The sequence below is a fragment of the Gymnogyps californianus genome, chromosome 22, assembly GCF_018139145.2.
Source record: "Gymnogyps californianus isolate 813 chromosome 22, ASM1813914v2, whole genome shotgun sequence".
Classification (NCBI taxonomy): Eukaryota; Metazoa; Chordata; class Aves; order Accipitriformes; family Cathartidae; genus Gymnogyps; species Gymnogyps californianus.
Window position 1 is genome coordinate 4,376,612 of NC_059492.1, and position 21,125 is coordinate 4,397,736.

General features: G+C 54.6%; 1 protein-coding gene across 3 annotated transcripts; it reads right to left on the minus strand.

The window, feature by feature from the left end:
• Positions 1-1,344: 1,344 nt before the first annotated feature.
• LDLRAP1 (low density lipoprotein receptor adaptor protein 1) lies at positions 1,345-19,883 on the minus strand. 3 transcript variants are annotated; one of them, XM_050909993.1, is made up of 9 exons: positions 19,799-19,883; positions 16,796-16,938; positions 15,086-15,198; positions 12,181-12,295; positions 9,213-9,285; positions 8,690-8,773; positions 7,200-7,327; positions 5,498-5,532; positions 1,345-3,437 (listed from the first exon to the last, which is right to left on the minus strand). In XM_050909993.1, the coding sequence occupies exons 1-9, from the start codon at positions 19,881-19,883 to the stop codon at positions 3,293-3,295; spliced, it is 921 nt and encodes a 306-aa protein (XP_050765950.1). In that variant the 3' UTR covers positions 1,345-3,292. The 3 variants fall into 3 exon arrangements, with proteins under 3 accessions (XP_050765950.1, XP_050765949.1, XP_050765951.1); XM_050909992.1 differs by having other exon boundaries at positions 7,200-7,330; XM_050909994.1 differs by lacking the exon at positions 5,498-5,532 and having other exon boundaries at positions 3,348-3,437; positions 7,200-7,330.
• Between the last annotated feature and the right edge of the window lie 1,242 nt (positions 19,884-21,125).

The following is a 21,125-nucleotide window of genomic DNA, read 5'->3' on the forward strand; positions in this document are numbered from 1 at the left end:
CCCCTGCCAGTGCAGGGTGACAGACCAGCATTTCACAGCACAACCACAGCCTGCACCACCATCTCTGCTGCTGCGGCTGCTCGAAGGGAGGAAAACAGGCAGCGAAGTCGCTCCACGTCCCCTCGGAGAAACACGGGTTTGGAGCAGAGCCACAGGCTCCCCCAGCTCGTGGTAGATGCTGCAGCCCCCCGAGCAGGCAGCTGCCTTTTTGTGGCATAGCCGCGTCTCACCAGGGTGAGCCCCTTCCTCCCTCCCTCCCTCCCTCCCAAGCACGCAGCCATCGCAGGTGAAGGAAATGGATGCTGAAAGTTTCTTAACTGGCACTTAAAAAAAGGTCACATCAAAACTTAAAGATCAATTTGTTCCTCGGTATCGCCATCAGTTATGCATAACGGTGCAGACTGCCGGTACTCAGCACTCATAATCTGGGACATCTCCTCACACTGGAACAGGCGATTTAAACAGAAAAATGAACTTCTGTTGAATTTTTTTTGTTAGTCTAACACCATGGTAAGAGAGGCATCTCTGCAAAGCCCCTTTGCTCTGCCCACAGGCCAGCTCCGATACCCCAAAGGGAGCGTGGTGGTACACACAGGTTACATCTTTTTGTCAGCATCCCTAAATGAATTTCTCCGTGTGCTTCCCAGACGAGCGTTAGCAGCGTGATTAGCCGGTAGCTGCGGGAGCCCGGTCGCTCCAAGCTCACAGCCAGCGAAGGCAGGAATTGCAGGGGGAGGCTGAGCACACAGGGCTGTGCCGGACTCTCCAGGCTGTTTTTATTTAAAAGGCAGCTGTACAAATTAAACTCCCCCCAAGGGAGAAGCACTTTGCACAGCAACTCAGAAACTCTCTCAATTAAGAGATTTTGTTTTTTGATGTTACCAGCGCCACATTTATCTGCAGACGAGCCCTAAGCACCAACCTCCCTCTTCTTACTCGTTGTCACACCCTTACCTGGAGGCCTGTCCAGCGACACGGGGGCTCAGGCAGGGACAGATTTCCTAAGCCGGCTGCAACGGTCACCTCCCGGCCCGGCGCAGGAGGGAAGGAGGCTGTTGTGCATCCCTTTGTGCATCCTGCGTGGCCGCATCCAGTCCCGTAAGCGTTTCCCGGAGGCAGCACCGTGGACTAGTATCTAACTGCAGCCATCTTCCCACCCGGATGGCCCTGGAAACAGCCTTCCGACAGACAGAAACCTCCCGTGGATGCTTCCGATCGCTTACTGCTATGCATGAAGGGAGACGGAGAATTCAACCAGTTAGTTAGAAACACAAAGGCTTCTACACATTAGAAGGACCATGGTAAAAATAGTCACCCAGCACAGACGCTCCAAAAAATGGTAGAACTTTTATTTTCCTCAGTACAGATATTCTTTACAGCATAAGTTTTTCTTAAAAAACTATATACATACACATATAGTATTGTGCATTTCAGTATATGCTCCTAGAGTCTCTAGAAAAGGAGAAAGATCAGTGTACAGAGAAATCCTCACGGTCCATTCCTACAGCCCAAGCTCTTTCCTAGGAAGATCACCACTCCTCGGGGGCGGGACAAGGCGCTCGCTGCAACCACTTCTGCGCAGTTTTGGCATCGCTTACACAATAGGTTCATGTCCCTACCATGTGCCTCTGTAGCACGGACAAACTGAATAATTCCTTCAATTGCGAGAAACTGATGCTATACATAAGATCAAGTCAGTCATGGGCACAGTAGTTTCAAGATGTAAAATTGCTTTAAACACAATTTTGCAGGATAAATAGAGCACACATTTTATTAAGAGACATGATGAGTCAGCTTCACAAGTCCTCAACACCTTATCACAATAATACTTAGGGAAAAAAAAAAATCAAATCTAAGTTAGAGTCACTCAGCTGTTTCCTAATAAATTCTTACAGCTGACAAAGAGGTTTTTCTTTTTTTTTTTTTTTCCTGCAAGCAGTTTTAAGAGAGTTATAAAGAGCTATCTGGGGAATGAATTAGTGTTTCAAAACCAAGTTACAAATCTATAAAACAGATTAGTATACTTCACATAAGGCCACAAACACTGCAAACTGTCAGTGCGACTATTTAGGATCATTAAACTTAATCTTTTAATTAGCATAAGCTTTATACCTCCATTACTTATTTTCAATTCCAGGAGCAGATGAAGACAGCTTCCCAAGCCTCACAGGAGATGCGGCTGTTGGGGGGGAAGAGGATCGGAGTCCTGCTGGAAGGGGCACCTCTTGCTAATTGAACATCCAGGTATTGGTCTTGCCTAATCCAATTCCATTTGAGTCTATTGAGTGAGCAACAACCAAATGGTTTTGAGACACTAAAAAGCCATGCACGGCCAAATCCACTTAGCAGAGCTAAGAACACAGATCTATTGTGCTACTGGGTTCACCCAACCTGCAACTTTCAACACGCTTTAGCAAAACAAATTGTTACTCCCTGGTGGTTTTGCTTTTCAAGCCAACAGTGCAACGGAGCCTCAGTATTTCAAGTCGCATCAGAAATGGCGCACGCGAGTAGTCAGTTTTGAAACAGACCTGCAGCATTGTGGGGTTGGGGTTTATTTTTGGGGTAAATAGCTTCTGAAGAGAAGTTACAGGCACTGCTTACCTTGACAATTCGGACCATTGCTTTCAGTTCAAGTTTTAAAGTGCAAAACTTCATAGAGTCTTTGGGTAAAAAAGTGTCAATTCCCACACGAAGCTGGCAAAGAAACAGCCAGAACCCATAGGGGTGATTGACAACTGTGAGAGTATCACAGACATTCACAACAAAAGCAAGATCTCTGCTACCTCTTTGATTTTAACACTGTTAGCAGCTGCTGCAAATCTCCTCCCCTCCGCCCAGGCAGGTGACGTGTTGTTCAAGAAACAGTGGATTAGTAACAGTTGTGCTTGCAATTGTATTTGCATCTGCAGACCTTTGTCTAGAAAAGTATATACAGAGAGACTTTGGTGTTGCATAGTCTTTTTTCAGAGAGGAACAGGCACTGCTGAAGGTTCTTCCATGGTATATTGCCACATAATACTGTAGATGCTCTACACACCTTCCAATAATATATGTAAACTGTAACGGCTATGAATAAATATGTTCAAGAGCATCTCGTGGTTTAGATAAAAGCAAGGTACAAAAATCTGCATTAGATTTCTAAAGCTTTGGTCTAAACTGTGCTGTAACATCATCTGACTTGGTGAAGAGCCCTCAGAAGAGTCCCCTGCGTACAGCACCTGGAACAGCATGATTCAGTCCATAGACTTTTAGTGGTTATTCTCTTGCCAGCTCTTAGATGCGTTTGACCTCAAAACATGAACAGATCATCTTTCTCGCCTGTGTTGGAATCTATTTTGTTCCAGTCTACAGGTGAGAGCGTTTCTGCACTCTGGATGTCTTGAACTGTCAGTCCCGTGTCAAGGACGTGAGGGTTTGTTCTCGACTGAGCCAGTCTAAGAGGGGAGAAAAACAGAAAGTAAGAACACAAATCCGTGCAGTTTATAGCCTGGATGCTTGATGCATCTGTAATGCCGAACGCTAGCTGCAGTTCCACGTTTCAAAATCCTCCAATGGAATGAAATAATTCAGTAAGGGGAGAGCTGGCACGTAACATTTGCAGCTCTCCCAAGTTTGTTGCACCTTTGCTGCTGGTTTATCCTAACATTTCCCCTACAGGCATCTAGGGAATTTGCAGTCTGGACATCCCGTATATTAATGGTCCGGCAGAACGGTGCCGTTTTCCTCCCCCGAGCTATTGCTGGCGGGTGCATCGTTAGCTGGGATCTTATCTCAGCGTAAAGGCTCTGCTGACCAAAGGAGCAGCCTCATTGCAATGACTCAGTTTTCATGCTGGTGTGTCTGGACACGCAGCGTGTGCTGTAGCTCGCTGCCTGCCGCACTCCCCGGCCCAAACATTTAACTCTTTGCATTAAGACACAGCAGGACCCAGACGATGTTTAATAGCCCACAGGATCAGCTTTAAGAGGTTTTCATCTCAGCACATCCCAGATGTTTCGCAAAACCTAACAAGCCCCAGTTTGTTGTTGTGTTATTAAATACCTCCGTGAAAATGTAACACTGCAGCATCAATTCTCCCAGGGCCAAAGGTTAACTCAAATATTTGGCGTTTCGTCCAGGGGAGGCATAGTGTCGAATAAGCCTCAGACTAAACTAGCCACACGCACGTTTTTTTAATAAAGAAAAATGTCCAGCGATGATTTTGCGGCAGGAACGCTTTCAGAAGCATCCGCCTCGGTGGATGAGCAGTCCAAATACTGAGTCACCAGAAGGCCAAGGGTGATGTGACAGCTCGGCATCCAGCAGTGCAAAACAAAAGACCGCAACCAACAACATCTGCTTAATTAAGTAGGGCAAGGAACAGAGGTGAGGAAAATAGCTGACATTAAGACATAAATTCAAGCAGCCCCTTTATCAAACATGACTTGGGACAGGGCTACCGTGGAAGTGGAAGCTGTAAATCATTCCTGAGAGCCAAACAAGACACGAAGGTCTGTTTCCTTAGGGCTGAGCGTGCAGGTTTTGCACTGCTGCAAACCCCGGCGGAGGCGAGCGGCTCTCGGGGAGGCGATGGCGTTGGGCTCAGCCCTGCTGCTGCCCGACTCCCTCTTTCAGCACCTCCCGGCCGGAGGAGGAGGAGGAGGCCTGGCACCTCTCTGCTGCCTGTAGCATCTGCACCCAAGGCAGATCTTAGCCCAAATTGGGGCCTCTGCAGCTCACGCGGCCCAAACGGCGGCTGGGTGGCTTCATGTATTGATCTGGAGGATGGGACCCACGTAAACTAAAGCATCCCCATCACCCCGCAGGGGCCTGCCTGCACAAGGACAGACAGGAAAACTCACCTGAAAGAAAAGGGATTTGTTTAACATTGCTGGATTGCTCGGCACGCACGTGCAGGGAAGCTCTTAATTTGGATTGGAAGGTGAACTAAGCCACATGAAGCTACGGCCACAAACTCTGAACGCGCTCAGCAGCGTGAATTCAAAACTGGTGCATCAGAGTCGCCCTGATGCCACCACGCTGCAACAAGGACCGGTGGAGCAGGGAGGCTGCCCTCAGCAGTTGCTGTTGGTTTGGGGACAGATGGGAACGAAGTCCCAGGGCTAGTCCAAACCTCACGGAGGGGAGAGGAAGGGTAAAGTCCCTCGTGCCAGAAGCTGGGACCAGCATCGCTGCAGCTAGCACGAGGGCTGGAAACAGGCAGCCTCAAACCGCCCCGGCAAGCGGGAGCGGACATGCCAACTGCTTGGGGAATTAAATTCCCTATCACATACAGCCTCTCTCCATCCTTAAAAGGTTGTCAAAATATTTGGCTTATCAGCCAGCCTCAAAGCCTATCTTTCAATTAACAGCTGAGGCACTGATGGGGCAGCTGCCTAGGTCAGATCACGGCGGCTGATTAGATTAGAAGCATTATTAAAAGCCAGTCACCAGTCAAGTCTCCCGCGCTGGTCCCCAAGTGGCGTGAACTTGTAAAGGGAGTTATTAGAATTACCTTGAAAATGCCTCGTCGAGACCATCATCCATTTCCTTTGTTAAAGAGATAAAAAGAGAGAGAAGTAGTTGCTAAGAGAACGCACAAAAGCGTATTTAGAGATCCAGCTCTGTATTTGCACACGGCAGACAAAAAAATGTATATAGTTTGATTTATGAGTGCCTAAAGCAACGCTCCTCTCGGCCATCTGCCTCCTTGGGCAGGTTTCCTCTCACTCTCTGCACAAGCCCCAGGGTAAGAGGCAGAACTCCGGGTGGTCCAGGCTTCCTCAGAGCAGATCCCAGGGCTCGGGTCGGGGATGCCGTGCTCCCCTCGCAGCCCAGGGACGGGGCAGGGGCTTGGCCCTTTCCCACCATCTCCACACCAGGCTAATTCTGCCTCGCTGCCTGCACGGGCTGGATCTGGCCCATCAGCTGGCCCACATCCCCCTCTGGGGTTAACCACAGCCCTCGGCTCTTCCAGCTCCCGGCACGCGACTGGCATGTGCTGCGGGTTTCTGCTAAGATGAGGGACCCCGACAGAACTCGGCAAGATGCTCCAGGCATCCCTCGGGGCTCGTCTGGATCAGGAACCTGGAAAGCAACTCTGCACCAGCACAGGGGGGACCTGCGCTGCTTGAAAGCAGCTCTGGGATCCTTCATCTCTGCTCTGCTCTTAAGGTTTCCCAAGGAAAGCATTTGAGTTGCCTGGGGGAGAAAGGTTTCCGATGCAGGAAGATGGGCTCTGTGCGAGGGCTTTGCTATGGACAGACTTGACTATTCCCAAAATTGTGTGGTGTGCTTACAGACTTAATGTAATACGTAAAGTAAGAAAACGCTGCAAGAAGGGAGGGATCGGAGACTGCTGATAAGCTTCCGCGATTTGATATGACTTAGAGTTGATCTTCAGGTTTAACCTGAAAAGCCTCAGGCTCAGCCCTGGCATACTCAAGAAGAAGGCTCCAGGCAAAGGCCTTTATCATTCAATTCTCCAAAATTCAGCAGACGGCGTGTTTCCAGAGAGGGCACGTGGCAGGGACGAGGTCCCACGTCAAGTGGGGCTTCAAAGATCAGCCCGAGCCTGGCTGGTGATGGAGCACTTGGGCACGGAGGAGGCTCCCCAACGGATGCACACCCAGGCACGTGGGCTGGGTTGTTATTTTTCTATTAGTGGTCCATGAAACAATTAAGCCAGATGACTGAGGACATTTTAGAGAAGCCATCCATGCTCATACAAGCCAGATACAGCCGCAAACAAGAACAAGGGAAAAATAAGAGTAATAATGAACATAAATACAACCTGGTTTTAGTGAACAGTAAACAAAAGCCATCAACATAATGATTTTTTCCCCTGAACAGAGCAGTTAGGTGGTCTCTCAATTAAGTGACAAACCACTGAGAAATGCTGCTCAAGAATAAGTAATATTCAATTATCTGACAGCGGCGTTTCTCAGAGTGCCTCGCAATTGCGTTCATTTATTTACAGAGCCTAAAAAGGGCAGTAGGTACTCGAACACTAATCGATCATTTTGAGTAGGACACCGAAACTCAGCTCGCTCGGCATCTCTGAAACCCTGCCTGAACGGCTCAGCTGCCCCAGAGCTCCCGGGGAGGGTTTTTATCCAAGAAAAAGCCCCGTGATGGGACCTGGAGCACACGAAATGGAGGTGGCATCACAACCCCCCGGCTCGGCAGATGCCGCGGTGCCCCGGGCACACACTTACCCACACCACGTTGTTATTTACAGATGAGCTGGGCCCAAACATGCTGTTATCTAAGTGTGGGGAGTTTGCGCTGCTGGTCAGGGGCGATTTGGCAGGGTCTTCTAAATCCAGCAAGTTCCCCGTGGCTGCTGCTGCGAACAGAGCAGAGAGGGAATGAGGCAGGGGAGGAGAAAACAGAGATGACACGAAACCAAGCCTTTTTGCAGTAATCACTTCCCCTCAAGAGGGGAATCAAAGGGTTGCATCAAATTCCTTCAGGATGGCCCCAAATTTTAGCATGGAGGAGCTGCATTCACCCCAGCGGGGGCTGTGGTTTCAGCCTGAATAACTCGTGATGCTCACATCAGGCACCTGAGACCCTCTCGACAGGGATGCAGGGGAGGATCAGCCGGCTCATCCCTCCAGCAGCCATCAGGGGAGGCTCCTCGGTACCCGCTTACGTTCGGGATGAGTCAGGATCAGCCCCAGGCAAAGCTGACACATCCCACCCCAGGACATCCCAACCCCAGGGCTTCATAGCCCAGGGTGGGAGATATCCTCAGCTCAGCCCACGGCATCGATTCATCATTATTTTATAGGACCAAGGGCAAATCCTGCATTGGGTGAAGAACAGTTTATAGCTCGGGGGCTGCTGGTACACCGCAGGCTGGCTTGTTTCAGGGAAGCCTCAAATCCTCCCCAGCACCCTGCAGCAAGGGTGGATGCAGAAGCGCCCCAGCTGCGGAGCACCCCCCAGGCAGACGCCGGAGCCCATTCCTACACCCGTGGCAGTCCCGGGCCTCACTTATCCCGATGTGCCACCATTTGTGACAGATTCCTCCAGTCCTGGGCCTTCACATGAAGAAAAGAGACGTGCCAGCCTGGAAGGAAGCCCAATTTAATACTGTTTTCCTCTGTGCCAAATCCTCTTATCTCCGTGGCCAGCATGGAAGAGAGATTAGCCTTTTGTCCCACTTCTCCCTGGCTATGCATCTTGCGTTTCAGAGGTGGCAGAGGACCCACAGCCAGGCACTGAATTATGAGGGGGTTTGCTATTTAATTGTTTTATTTTCACGCACCTCTCCTTCCTTAGGGGAGCCGGAGGCAGAGCGGCACCTGGATGTCCATCTCCTTCAGCCGATGGGATGGCAAGTGTTTTGGGTTCGAGACAAACCCGAAATCAAACTTGGGATGTGGGGGTCCACGCTAAGCTCATAAGGACATTATGGCCAATTTGCCTGGGGCAGAAGTAAACAGATTTGGGGTGGCAGCAGCTGTGTACGAGGGGCCGCACGAGATATTTAAGGGGGAGATGGAAGGACTCGGCAGGCGGCCACCACGTCCCAAGCGCTCTGCCAAGGGCAACATCTCCACTACGACAGAAGTGTTTGCTCCTTGCTGGTCTTCAAAGCCCTCCCAGGAGCCTGCCCCGTTCAGGGAAAACCCCGCAGACCTCAGGCTGTTCCCCCCATCGCCGAGCCCGAAGCAAAGCTCTGCTGTTGGTGACTTACGTGTGTCGGGGTGAGCAGGGGCTTCTGAGCTGGGGCTGCTCGTCCCTTCTCCTTCCAAGATGGACCTTTCCCGCTTCTCCTTCTCTGCAAAAGAAGGAGACCCTGTCACTGCCCGCAGAGCGCTTCCCCGCAAGCTTTTAGGGAGGAGGGACAGGAGGGACAGCTAGGACAAGCCACCAGGTCTCCTCTGCCCACAGCGGCCCAGGCTCTGGGCACGTTTTATAATCTCGTGGAAGGTGAAAGCAAAAATCCCGACAACGGCTAGGCTCTGAGGTACCACAGACTGGCACCAGGTCCTTCACACCCCGCCTGCAAGAAAGGAGCGCAGCCAAAATTTGGCTGGATTTACAAGGCTGTCGAGAGAAACCTGGAAGATGCCTTAAATCACACCAGAGGTTGGACCAACCTTAACAGCAGCCTGGAAATTTGGAGGGCAAGGGGAAAAGGCACTTGAAAGCTGGAAAAAACCCAAAGTCATCCCTTGAACTTTCGGGTGAAGAATGGGAAGAGGGGAAAAACTCACCTTCCTTAGCCGCTTGCCAGAACTCAAATGCGATTTTGAAGGCCTGGGCTACGGTGAGGGTGACTGCTTGTGCCTGGAAAGACAGCGGTGAGGCAGCACGTTAATCGATGGGTCCTCCTGTAGATTTAAATCGTTTGGAGGTTTTGCTTTGCAGATTCATGTTAACCTGGATCCAACCAGTCCTCCGCTCCACACGCTCCCTGCCTGGCTGGGGAGGGGTAATCAAATATTGATGGAAGCAGAGACTTGCTCCGTGTAGGACATGCAGCTCGTTGTAGACACGACTTTAGGTGTAATGGGAAGACAGAGGAGGCAGGGCCGTGGCTGTCACAGCCATCGCGCTGATGGATGGGGAGGGAAGAGCTGCTCCTGACCGCAGGGCATGCACAGTTCTTCCTGCACTCCACATCTAAGCGTGATCTAAACAAGTGCAAGTGCTGCACGGCCCCGGGCTTGTCCTTGCAGCTCCCCGAGGGATGTAACTCCCAGCTCCAGGGCTGGGCTGGGCTGTACCCGCTGCAGGGCATCACCCACCAGAACGACCAACATCTCGAAGGGAATCAGCACCTGGGCCGAGCCCTGGACCACGCCGCTGTCGGCCACACCAGTGCTGGGGAGGGATGCGCAGAGCTGCGGTCCATCCCTCCCTGGCACCGCGCACGACCGCGTGCACAAGGATGCTCTGAGAGCAACAGGGTAAAACGCCACGGATTTGCAGCTCTCTCCAACGGGGAGCCATCTTAGAGGCAGGACAAGAGAGACCCCAGGGTCTTCCCCTGGCTCCCCCGAGCTAAGCTGGGGTCTCGCTGGCTTAGACCAACAGCATGGATTTGTTTTGCAACAGCCAGGGCCACAGCAGGAGCAGGGACACCTTCCCCTTCAGTCCCTCCATTCCTCCCCAAGCCGAGAGCTTGAGCAGCATTAAAAAAACCCACCACCTTCAACAGCCCGAGTTGCTGGAGATGTATAAATAGCGACATAAATGCCAGTTTCATTAGAAGGCAGAGCTCACGAGCAGTTTAAGTGCAAGGAGATAACGAGTAACACCCTGCAAGGCTGCCGCGCTGCAGGAGCCTTTGGGCGCGAGTTTGTTTTACGAAGTTGCAAACTAAAACCCAGATCCGGGTCCGTAACCCGCAGCCCCTGGTAGCTCGGAGGATGGCGACGCGGGGGGAGTGCGAACGGAGCACAGGCGTCCCCCAAAAGCCAGGCGCTCCCGCGCGGGAGGGACAAGGAGAGCCAGCAAACCTATCGCTGCCAATTAAGCCTCGGAAAGCAGGAGAGCTCATTTCAATGTCGGAGCTATTTACATCTTTGATGGAAGTGCAAACGCTTTACGGCAAAACCTTAAATATGGTAATTAAGTATGAAACTTCTCACAGCTGTTTACAATTTAAGCTGTCACATCGGAATCAAGTTTAATAGACCCAGCTACCGTTGAGAATTACCCAGGAACTAAAAATACGGACTAATTATATGCCCGTGACTGGTAGCTGTATGTACATTCAGGGACCCTGCCCTGCGGCAGGGACGGTTCCTGGTCTGGGAGCAGGGCATCACCTTACCAGCATGACGTTCATGCATTTTATAGACAAGGAGAGGGGAAAAAAAAAAAAAAAAAAAAAAAGTATTTCTAGTTTTTGCCACAAAAGGCCTTGGAGAACTTTATTTGGAGGGAGACTCACTGAGCTGATGTACCACTGAGATAATTCTTTTAGCACTGGAGAGATTTAAATTTTAATTTGCAGAGCGAGGCTTATCTTCGCCATGCAAGGATGGGAGCGCGCGCCGCAGAAAGCAGAGACAACTTGTAGCTTCCGTTATTCTCTCCCCGGAAGGAGAAAAAAAAAAAAAAAAAAAAAAAAAGAGTTGGGAGAAGCGCAGAATATTAACAGAGCTGCGGTGGCCACGCTCCGGGCACAGGGATGCTCGTAAGGACCCAGGAATCACCATGCTGGGATGCACTGACTGGGAATGGCTCTCGGGAGGTTTGTTTCCCTGCGGATTCGGGAGATCCCGTTCTCCGCTCGGGCCACACAACAGGCACCAGGGGAAGGATTTCTGGGGGCAGAGGGATCTGACCTGCCCTTCCTCTCCCCTAAAGCCCTTTCCTGCCACTGGTGAGACCCCCAGGGCTCTCCTTGCCCCACTTGCAGCCGGTGCCCAGTGACCCACTTCTCTCCCTCACCAACTCATCAGTGCCGGGTCCCTGCCGCTCCTGATGCACTGAATCAGCAGGAAAAAAAATCCCATGAGCGGGTTCAAAGCAAGAGCCAGAGAGCGTTTTCTATACACAGGTCTCTGCTCCGAGCCCCATCCTCAGCACGCAGCGGGGTCTCCTGCGCTGCTCCAGCAGGGAGGACATGGCACCATCTGCAAAGACGCCGCTAAAAATTGGACAAGGAGCTTCAATGGCAAGAAATGGAAGGAAGCCAGGGCGGCGAGCCCAGAACCGCTGGCTAAACGCCTCCTCGTCAACGAGGCCGCCCCGGGCACCTCGCTGCCAGCCTCCCCGGAGTCCTCCCCGCCTGCCAAAGCCTCTCCGCACGCCGGGCTCAGACCAGCTCCGGAAGCCTGGGGAAGTGGATGCTGAGCAGGGAAGAGTCCCAGCAGCTGGGACCGCAGCATGGCAGGGGAGGTTTCACGTGCCGGTGCAGGGCCAGGTCCTCTCACCGCCAGCCCAGACCTTGGGGCAGAAAGGCTTTTACCTGCCAAGACGACGGGCTGAATCCAGCCCGGAGTTACGCCCGCTCCAGAGCGACGGCCCGGCACTGAGCAGCATTGCCGGGATTAACTGCCTGTGGGCAGGCGGTGACGGCAGCAGGAGGGTGGGTGCTCTCCCGTGGCCGTTCGCTGGGGCAGGGCCCCTCCTCGCTCTAACTAGGGGCAGAGCTGTTATCTCACCGGCGCAGCCCCTCTCTGCTTCCTCCTCCTACAGCCACATCCCCATTTCTTCCTCTGGACTGACCATTTTCCGTTTGGTACAGAGGAAGGCATGGCACTCCAGGTTCTCATTGAGCTGGTTCTGGGCAATGTAGGCAAACACTTTATCGTGGATCTTGTCTGCCGTGCAGTAGGATATCCTGAAAGACAGAATGAAATGTCTTGTCCAGGGCACTGCACGCAAGGGAGAGCAATCAACCCCTCCTCTGGCCTGCCAGCAAGCGCCTACCCCAGGGCTTCCAGCTCCAGGGCCAAGCAGGGAAGGCAGAGGGAGCACAGGAGCGTTACCAGGCTTCAATGCAACTCCTTCCCAAAGCAGAGGAGTCGATGCCACTGGCTTGAGCGTAAGAGAAGCCCAGAGCAACTCCCGCAGCCACGGCGTGAACCACGTGCATCACACGCAGAGGCAGGAGAGAAGAGAAAATGTTTCACCTTGTAGGAAAGGAGAGGTTAGAGGAGGTAAAGACTCTGCAGTGTGCCAGCCTGGGACTACGCCTGACAAATGCTCTGCCTTCAGGAGAGAGACTCGGAAGATTTTCCTTGGAGGATAAGCTTGCAAGGAGAGAGAAGGACTTGTTCTCAGCCTACTATTTAATCTTGAGGCTCAAACCAGGGAAAAGAAATTGATGTAGGGGTGCCCAAGAAAAGCTGTTGGAAAGGCTGAAATTCAGGCTCTGAGATCTGCAGTAGCAGATGCACAGGATGCTCCGAGACCCCTGAGCACATGGGACATGGGGACGGAGGCTCAGCCTCCTCACTGGAGCATCCCCAGGATGGCCGTGTCTCTCTCAGCCCCCAGGCAGGGCAGGGCTGACTCCGAAATGCTGAACAAGGCTCTGGAAGAGCAACAGGCTGACCTGTTTGGGGCGACGAGGCTGTGACCGAGGGCTCAGCTCCCTTCTGCAGAGCAGTGGGTCCCTCAGCATCAGCCAGCGCCATCTCCCACGGGTCCGTCCATGCTAGGAGCTGCAGGACTGAGCGTCTCGTCTGAAGCCAGCGAGTAAAGGCCGGAGGAGCCCCAGGGGTTTAGTGCAAGACAGGAGGTGCTAGCAGCAAGCAAAGCCTCTTCCCTGGGCACGGGACAGATCAAACAGGCGTTAAGGAAAGAGAAAACCCAAGGAAAAAGCGGGACCCATTGGTGAAAGTTCTCCCACGGCCCCACGTTGCCCCTTCAGCTCCCGCTCTCGCTGCCCCCAAGAGTTTGCAGGGAGGGGACTGGAAGGTCCCAGTTCCCAGCAAATGCTGGGACTTAAAAAAAGCCACATTCAAAATTTATTTACACTGCATTAGTTTCTTGTTGCGCGTGAGGATGCCTCTGCTCAATGGCCTTTATTTTGTTTTCCAGAGCTGAGCTGTGCTCCGCATTAAAGAGGCACTTGGAAGTTCACTCCTTTCTCCAACTTTTCCCACAACTGTGTGGCCACTCTTTTAATAATCGTGACAAAGCCGTGGAAGGTCGTCTGCGCAGGTACGTGGCCCTTCCAGCAACCCTCAGCGCTCAGCTCGATATTCGATGGCCGCTATTTTCCAGGGAAAGGATAACTCACGCCCGCCTCTGAAGCGAGCCGATTTTACGACCGAGGCCTCTGGCAGCGGCACGTCCGGTGACGGTGGCTGCGTTTTAGCCGCAGCCACCCCGTCCTGCCCCAGCACATGATCCGGGGCAAGAGCTCAGAGCCAGCATCATCCCGGTGAATAGAAAAGCCGGAGAGAAGACAGCAGAGGTGTTAGAGGAAAGCCCTGGGACCGCCACCGGTGGAGCATGCTTGCAGAGTGGGGAGATGACCGCCCCACGCACACAGACCCCAGCTTTCACCGTGACCCCAGCTCCCACAGGGCCAGCATTTCCGAGGAGCAGCATCAGCCCCCACATCGGCAGCCTACTTAGGATGCGCTGACTTCAGTCAATTGAATTGAGGGGATGCTCGTACATGAGCACTGACCAGGAGGAACAGCTTTACTGATGGCTGTTAAAGCGTCTGAGGAGAATTTAAGGCAGCATCTAAAAACCCTGGCCCCATGGCTCTGCCTGCTTTTACACCAGCACAGCGATCCCGATTTTGGCACGGCCGCTTTACCCAGCTCCGCTCTTTAGCAGCGGGTTTATCTCCTGGAGAAGGCTGGGGCTCAGCACCGGTGGCTGTATGCAACTGCTTAGTTTGAACTGTAGAAAAGCAAGCGGGTTAGTAGTCCGGTTAGAGAGAGTGCCCCAACCCAGTGCTCCCCATCCCACATTTAGCAAAGGGGGACAGAGCAGCAGGTGAAGGACAGAAGCAGAGCGTGGGGGATGTAGAGGGAGAAGGGATGGAGGAGATGGAAAGGGCCAGATCCGAGCTGAGCTCTGTTCCACCAGGCCTGCGCCTGCCTCCAGCCTCTTTGGAAGAAACACTGGCCAAAGCCAGAGGAGCAGATATGGGATAATGCATCCTCGCCGTCCCCACGCTGGTACTGGGTCTCACCAGCTGTCCCAGCCCTACTCTTTCTCAGAGCTATTTAAACGTATGAGAGGTGCAGAGCAGCCAGCGAGGGGAGGGGAGGGCAGCCCCGGCTCCGGTGCTTGGGTCCTCGCCCACTCAGAGATGCTCTGGCCATCCTCCGTATTCGACTCTTGCCGTCGCCCCAGATGCTTTGGCGTTTCTATTGCCAAAACCAGGCGGTAAAGCCACGCGTGGCCATGGAGCGCTTGGCTGCAGATCTGCAGTCCGCACACACACCACCTCCAGGCTCATCACATCTTTCCTCACCCCCGGCTGGTCGCTTGTTGTACCAGATGTAAATTTACCTTAAATTTAGCAACCACCCTCCTTCCCCCACCTTTGCTTTCCATCAAGACGTGATGGCCAGCGAGGGGTCTGCTCAGCCTGGGTGGAGACCGGAGCAGACAAGGAGCCTTGGGGCACACACCCACTGAAGTGCATCCCGTAACCCACCTGTATATGGAGATGTTCTCGATCAGCTCGTTCGTTCCGCTGTCGTTTAACACGATCCCTCTGGGCGAGACTTTCAGAGTCACTTTCTGCAGTTTCTTTCCACTTGCTTTCGCCTTTGGAAGGAAAAGAGAGAGGAGAAAGTTACAGGCTTTTAACACTGATACATCCAAAGGTACATGAGCAGAGCAGAGACTCTAGATACGCACTACCTAATAGGCATATTAATAGCACTCGTTAGTACTAGAGACTGAATTTACTACCAGGTGTGATAAGGCACTTGTCAAAACTTTTCCTTCCCTGAAGCAGTGATTTTCGCTGGCATTACCGAGACAAGAACACATACCCTCCGCCCCACACTGTGCAGAGGTACTTCCAGCCCAGCACCTCCAGCAGAATTTTGCTGCGGCCATCCGCATGAAGCAGCGGCTGCTCTGGCCGAGCCGTGCGAGCGCCTGGTAAAACCCTGGGGAGTTTTGTCTTTAGGGCCAGCTCCGGAGCAGAGGGGGACACCAGCATGAACAAGAGAGCCGTGCTGGGAGCAGGATGGTTCTGCAGGACGTGGGCTCCCAGGCAGCTGGCTTCAAGCCGTGCTGCCAAACCCCACTCGAGTGGCAAAGCATCCCCTGCAGCTTAAAAGGACGCCAGCTTAAAAAGTAACTAGACTTTTAAGCGCCACTTTCTCTTATTTACTAGTCTTGTGCTTTCAGCCTTCAGGTTACATTCAGCTCACTGCCCAGCTTCTCTCAGAGAAAAAAAATATAAAAAACCACAGCTAGCTAGTTACAAACTGCAGACCTGGATCCTCAGCCCGGCTCCCTGGGGATCTCACTTGAGCCGTGTCCAGACCGGCTGGCGGTTGGTCCTGCCCCTCCGAGGCTGGCCTCAGCCCTCAGGCTTTTATTTAAAGGTTCTGTTCTCGGTTGATCAGAGCAGACGTGAAGGGCTCTGCCAGCAGCTCCTGTTTCATGCGAGTGCTCCCCTCCCGTCCAGCTCAGCACATGCCAGGAAAGGATCCGTCATTACCCAGCACCGTTTGCCACCCCATTGAGTTTTACGACAGTTAACTGTACGATTGGGTCTTTGCCTCATTCCGTTTTATAAGGGCTTAAAGAAGCGTTAATTTTACTTGGAGCCCGGTGAGCAGGGGCTCCAGGGAGGCTTGGTGCTAGAGGACGGATGAAAATCAGTCCCTCTTGCATCAGAGGTTACAGCGGGACGGCGGCTGTATTGGCTGGGAATTGGAGCAAGCTGTCCTGCTCCCTTCTCCTCTTAACCCTCCAAATCCCGGGAAGGAAAACCCAGAACTGCATGCTAGCTCTTGATCATGCGCTGGCTGCACTCAAAACGCTGTCCCTGCCTTGCAAGAGGAGAGATGGCCCTGGGGAAGGCTGATTTCACCAGGTCAGAGGCTTCTTCCACACCCAGGGTCACCCAAGCTTATCAACGGGAGCCAGAGCTCAGACATGTAACACCAGCTTTCCGCAGCCTGCCCCATCTGCGGGCCGGGGCTGGCCCCAAGGGCTTCCCAGTGCCACCGTCTGCATTTCTACCTCCACCACCAAGATGCCTGCTCACCCCTGGAAGGGCTAGACCTGCAATCCTGACACCCCGCAGCCTGCAGACGGACTGCACTGCCTCCAGACCTGCGGCTTTTGAAACTCTCCCCAGTGACAGCAGGAGATGGGGCTCAGCTCCAGCACGGACACTCACGGTGGCGACGATCCTTTTGACGGCGGCTGCGGAGAGCTCCTCTCCCTTGGGCTGCTCCACCAGCGTCATGCCCATGTACTTGAGGCTGAAGAGCATCCCCTCCAGCAGTGTCTCGCGGGTATCGGTCCAGTTCTCCGGGAGCTCTAGAGAGACAACAAAGAGGCTCTTGGATTCCCAAACGCACAAGGATACCCCTGTCAAGCCCTGAGGGAGGGTTTAGGTACGAGCAGGGTGTTTGGCTACTGCCTGGACTCCCGTGCCCGAGTGGCTGGGAGCTCGCAGTGCTGGTACGGCTTTCACAAGGTGCTGAGGGAAGGAGATGGGGCAGAGACCCGGCTGTCGGAGGAGGCAACAGCACACTTCAGCCATGCAGCAACTGCAAGGCATTCATGTGGGGGACTTCATCATCAGCCTCCGTAGCTCTCCAAGGCAGCAAAAACAAACCCCCAAAATTTTTTCCACGAGCCACAATAAATGGCAGCAACCCTTTAAGATCCATCAGCTCCTCAGTTTAACTGTGAGTGCCCAGGCCCACACCATAACCAAGGGGATCCTGAACATCAGCCCCTGCCAGGCGCAGGGCAGGGCTCGGTGCCGCCCCACGCACGGCAATAACCTTACCCTGTGCTAACCATCACCTACCCACAGAGGCTAAGAGGGGATTTGCCGCTAGCTAAGCCCACGCAGAGCTGCAGGGATCCAGGTGATGTGCTGCGACTTACTAAATCGGTCACCAACAGCCCTGAGGAGCCCATCGCGTGGGTGAAGCCTCAGCGAGGAGAGGTCTATGCTCTCCCCTGGAAATCACCAAGGAGGCCATCGGCCTTTTCCCTTATGTGCTGGGGGGGTGGTGGGAAGGAGGCTCCTACGTACAGAGGTAAGTTTGGGACCAAACTGAAAGTCAGGTGGGTATTTCTAAGCCTGAAATTGCACCGCAGGAGCTAACTTCCAGACACGGAGCTGGCAACCTAGGATCTGCAGCTCTCGTGTTTAAGGAGGGTCTTGCTTTGAGCAGGAGGCAACAAAGCACAGCCCTCCCAGGGTGCCCCACAGCCCTGGGGAGCGACAGGGCTCCCAGAGAGGAGACTCTGCTCGCCGCAGACAAAACATGTCCCTGAAGGCTTCGCTGCCTTGTATTCAGCCTCCTTCGGCCGCCTCCAAGCAGCGGGGCCGAACTCTGCAGCTTCCTGCAAACCTGCAGCGCCGGGAGGGCAGGGTTGCTGGGATGCAGTGGGGTTACCCCAGGGGCACGTCCATCCCCTGGTGACTCAGCCTCCGTAGGAAGGCGAGATGGGAGATAAGCTGTAAATCCCGGCACCACTCCCAGCACCGGGCGTGGGTGCCGAGCAGTGAACCACCTCGGCCAGCCCAGCACTAGCTAAAGTCGAAGTGATGGAAGCCGGGTGGGAGCAGTCCCACAGGGAGACAAGGGTTTGCAGGAGGGCAGGGGCTCCGCACCCAACACACAGGTCCCAAACTTGGAGAGGGAAAGGAAAAACCAAGGACAAGCGGGATGCTGCATTTACCTCGCGTCCCAGCTAGAAACAGAGGGTGCCAGCGAAAAGCCTAGATTTCTCAAAAGCCAAGGGTGCTGCTACCGTCCTCCCACCCTCAGCAGCTGAAGCCAGGTGAGCACGCTGGGGTGGAGGGTGGTTTGCATGCGATGGACAGGCAGCTGCCTGCCCCACGCTCCCTGCCTCGCTAGCCAGGCACTGGTCCCGTATCCTGTGCAGGGCAGCTCGGGGCCTTACCGAGGACAGGGGACCCTCCGAGCACCCCACACTGCCTGGGACAATGCCAGCCGCAGCGAGGCCCCAAGCACCCATAGCTCGTGCCGGCCTGGGACGGAAACAGGTGGTTTAAGTGCAGCCACTGAAGTGGTTTCAGAAAGGAAGGAGCACCCGAGGCAGCGCAGAGACAGACAGACGCTCCTCCGTGCATCCTGTTCTGCACCGTTCACCACCGCCTCAGCCAGCCTCCCGTTAACGCAAACGATTGCACCCAGGCCCAGGGTGCGTCCGTCCCACGGGGCGATGGCGATGCCCCCCACCCAGCGAAGGGCACGGGGGTGGTTTGCAAGGTCACTCCGCAGCAGGCTCAGGGCGAGGGCTGCCGCATCTCGAGGGGCCTCTCTGGCGGGCACGTCCCGCGAGGCCACGCTGGGGCAGCACCCCACATGTGCCACACAGCCCCCCAAGCTGCCCTCCAGCCAGCTGCCCCCTTCGCGTTCCGCAGCTGTGGGCCCGCAATCCTAGCGAAAAGGTGCAATGATGCCGGGTCAATCTCATCAGATTAATAAAATCAAGAAGTTTGATCTCGCCTGCAGGCAGCAAGGGGTGCAGGCAGGGCAAGGCACCCTCCTGCTGCCCGCTGCGATGCTCAGGGCTCCACGACAGGGCAGGGGTCAGCCGGGCTGGTCCCCCCTTCCCCGGCCGCAGCGGGAGGACGCCTGGCAGGGGCCAAGTGGCCGCTCGCCCAGGGGCCATCGATCGTGTGACGGAGCCAGTAGTGGGACGAGGCCAGAAACCACCCGCCAGGCTCCAGCCTTCGCCCCAGGCTGGGGGACAAGGACAGCACCCCCCCACACACACACCAGGCGACGGGGACAGCCCCCCCATCCTACCCCACTGCTGCACGGGGGAAGGGGTGCAAGGGGAAGGTGGGTGCAATAGGAGGGAGCAAAGTAGGGAGCAAAAAGGAGGGGTGAAAAAAGGGGTGCAAGAGAGCGAAGTAAAGCAAAAAGGGGGTACAGAGGGGCATGGAAAAAAGGGGGAAGGGCAGACGGGGTAAAAGCAGGATTAAAAGGGGGTGCAGGAGGGAGGAAGGGGAAGGTCAAGGAGGGAGAAAAGTGGGTGCAGGGGGGTGAGAAGCGGGATAAAGCCGGGAAGGAAGAAGGCGGGGTGGGGGGGGTGCAGGACAAGGGGGTGCAGGGGAGTAAGGGCGGCCGGGCAGAAGCGCTGTCGGCGCGGGGGGGTAGGGGGAAAGCGGGTCGGCGGGTCTCACTCTTGTGTCGGCCGCCGGCCCAGGAGGGTTTGTGGACGCTGGGGCTCCGGAGCAGAGCCCGACCCGCCGACTTCAGCGCGTCCATCCCGCCGCTCCCGGCCCCGCCGCTCCCGCTCCCGGCCCCGCCGCAAACTTTCCTGCGGCGCCAGCGCTGACCGCGTCCGGGGGCGGGGCCCGCATGCAAATCCCGGCGCCGTGACGTCAGCTCGGCCCCGCCCCGCCCCCCTCGCGGGTCCCCGGAGAGCCTCGTGGGGGGGGATCCCCGAAGGTGCGGGGGTACCCCTCGCTGTCCGTGAGGGCTGCGGGGAGCCCCCGAGGGGGGGGCAGGCTGCCCTAGAGACCTGCGGGAGAGCTGGGGAGCCCTAGAGCGCTGCGGGAACCCCGAGACTCGGCAGAGATCTGGGGGTCCTCGGAAAGCTGCCGGTCCCCCCCCGCCCCCGAGATGCGGGGATCTGCTGCTCCCCATAGAGTTTCCCCACTGGAGACCCCCCCTCCTGCGGGGGGCTGTGTGTATCCCACCTTTCCCACGGGGGGTCCCACACAGGTTCAGGGCAGGAAACCCTTCCCGGGGCTCCATGACAGCATGACCCAAATCACCCCGCTTCAGCATCCTCCGGCGACACCAAAGAAGTTGCGTTTGCCCCGAGAGGTGTTCGATTGCCCCCACCCTGGGATGAGAAAATGGGATATGATGTTTTAATATCGTGTTTGATAAAGGTTAGCCTGAGCACGCGCCGCCCCTCCCTGTCACCGCGGCCGCCAGCGTGCTTTTAACTCAGCCTGAACATAATTGTATGGAAGATTAAGGCCTCAAAGGCTTTCCAAAATTAAAAGGATAATAATGAGGAGGTTAAACCCCATATTTAGGATTTGTAGAATAATGCCTTACAAAGCCTATTATTCACAGAAACATTTGTGTAATTGAAAAATCCCTTTTTAGTTAAATTTTAACATTCCCCTCTCACGTTTATAGCCGGGAGCCAACGCGCAGGAGTCACCAAGCCGAACTGCCGGGCAGCGGGATGGCAGCGGCCCGTTCCCCTCCGCAGGACACGAGCAGGTGGTGGAAGGGTTGAGCAGAATCTCTCTTCCAAAAAGCCCAGTCTAAAATAGGACGGTGCCACTGATGTCTCTCCATTTAGTGCCTGGTTTGGATCTGAGCACGCCGGGGGTGAGCTGGGGACAGTGACCGAAACTTGAAAGAAGAAACTTCCCCTGAGGGCTAACCACATTGGAGTGGCTAAGGGCAGCAGCACGCAAATACCAAAAAACCTGAAAAATCACTGTGTCAGGAACAAATTTAAGCATATACATAGATCCACCTCCG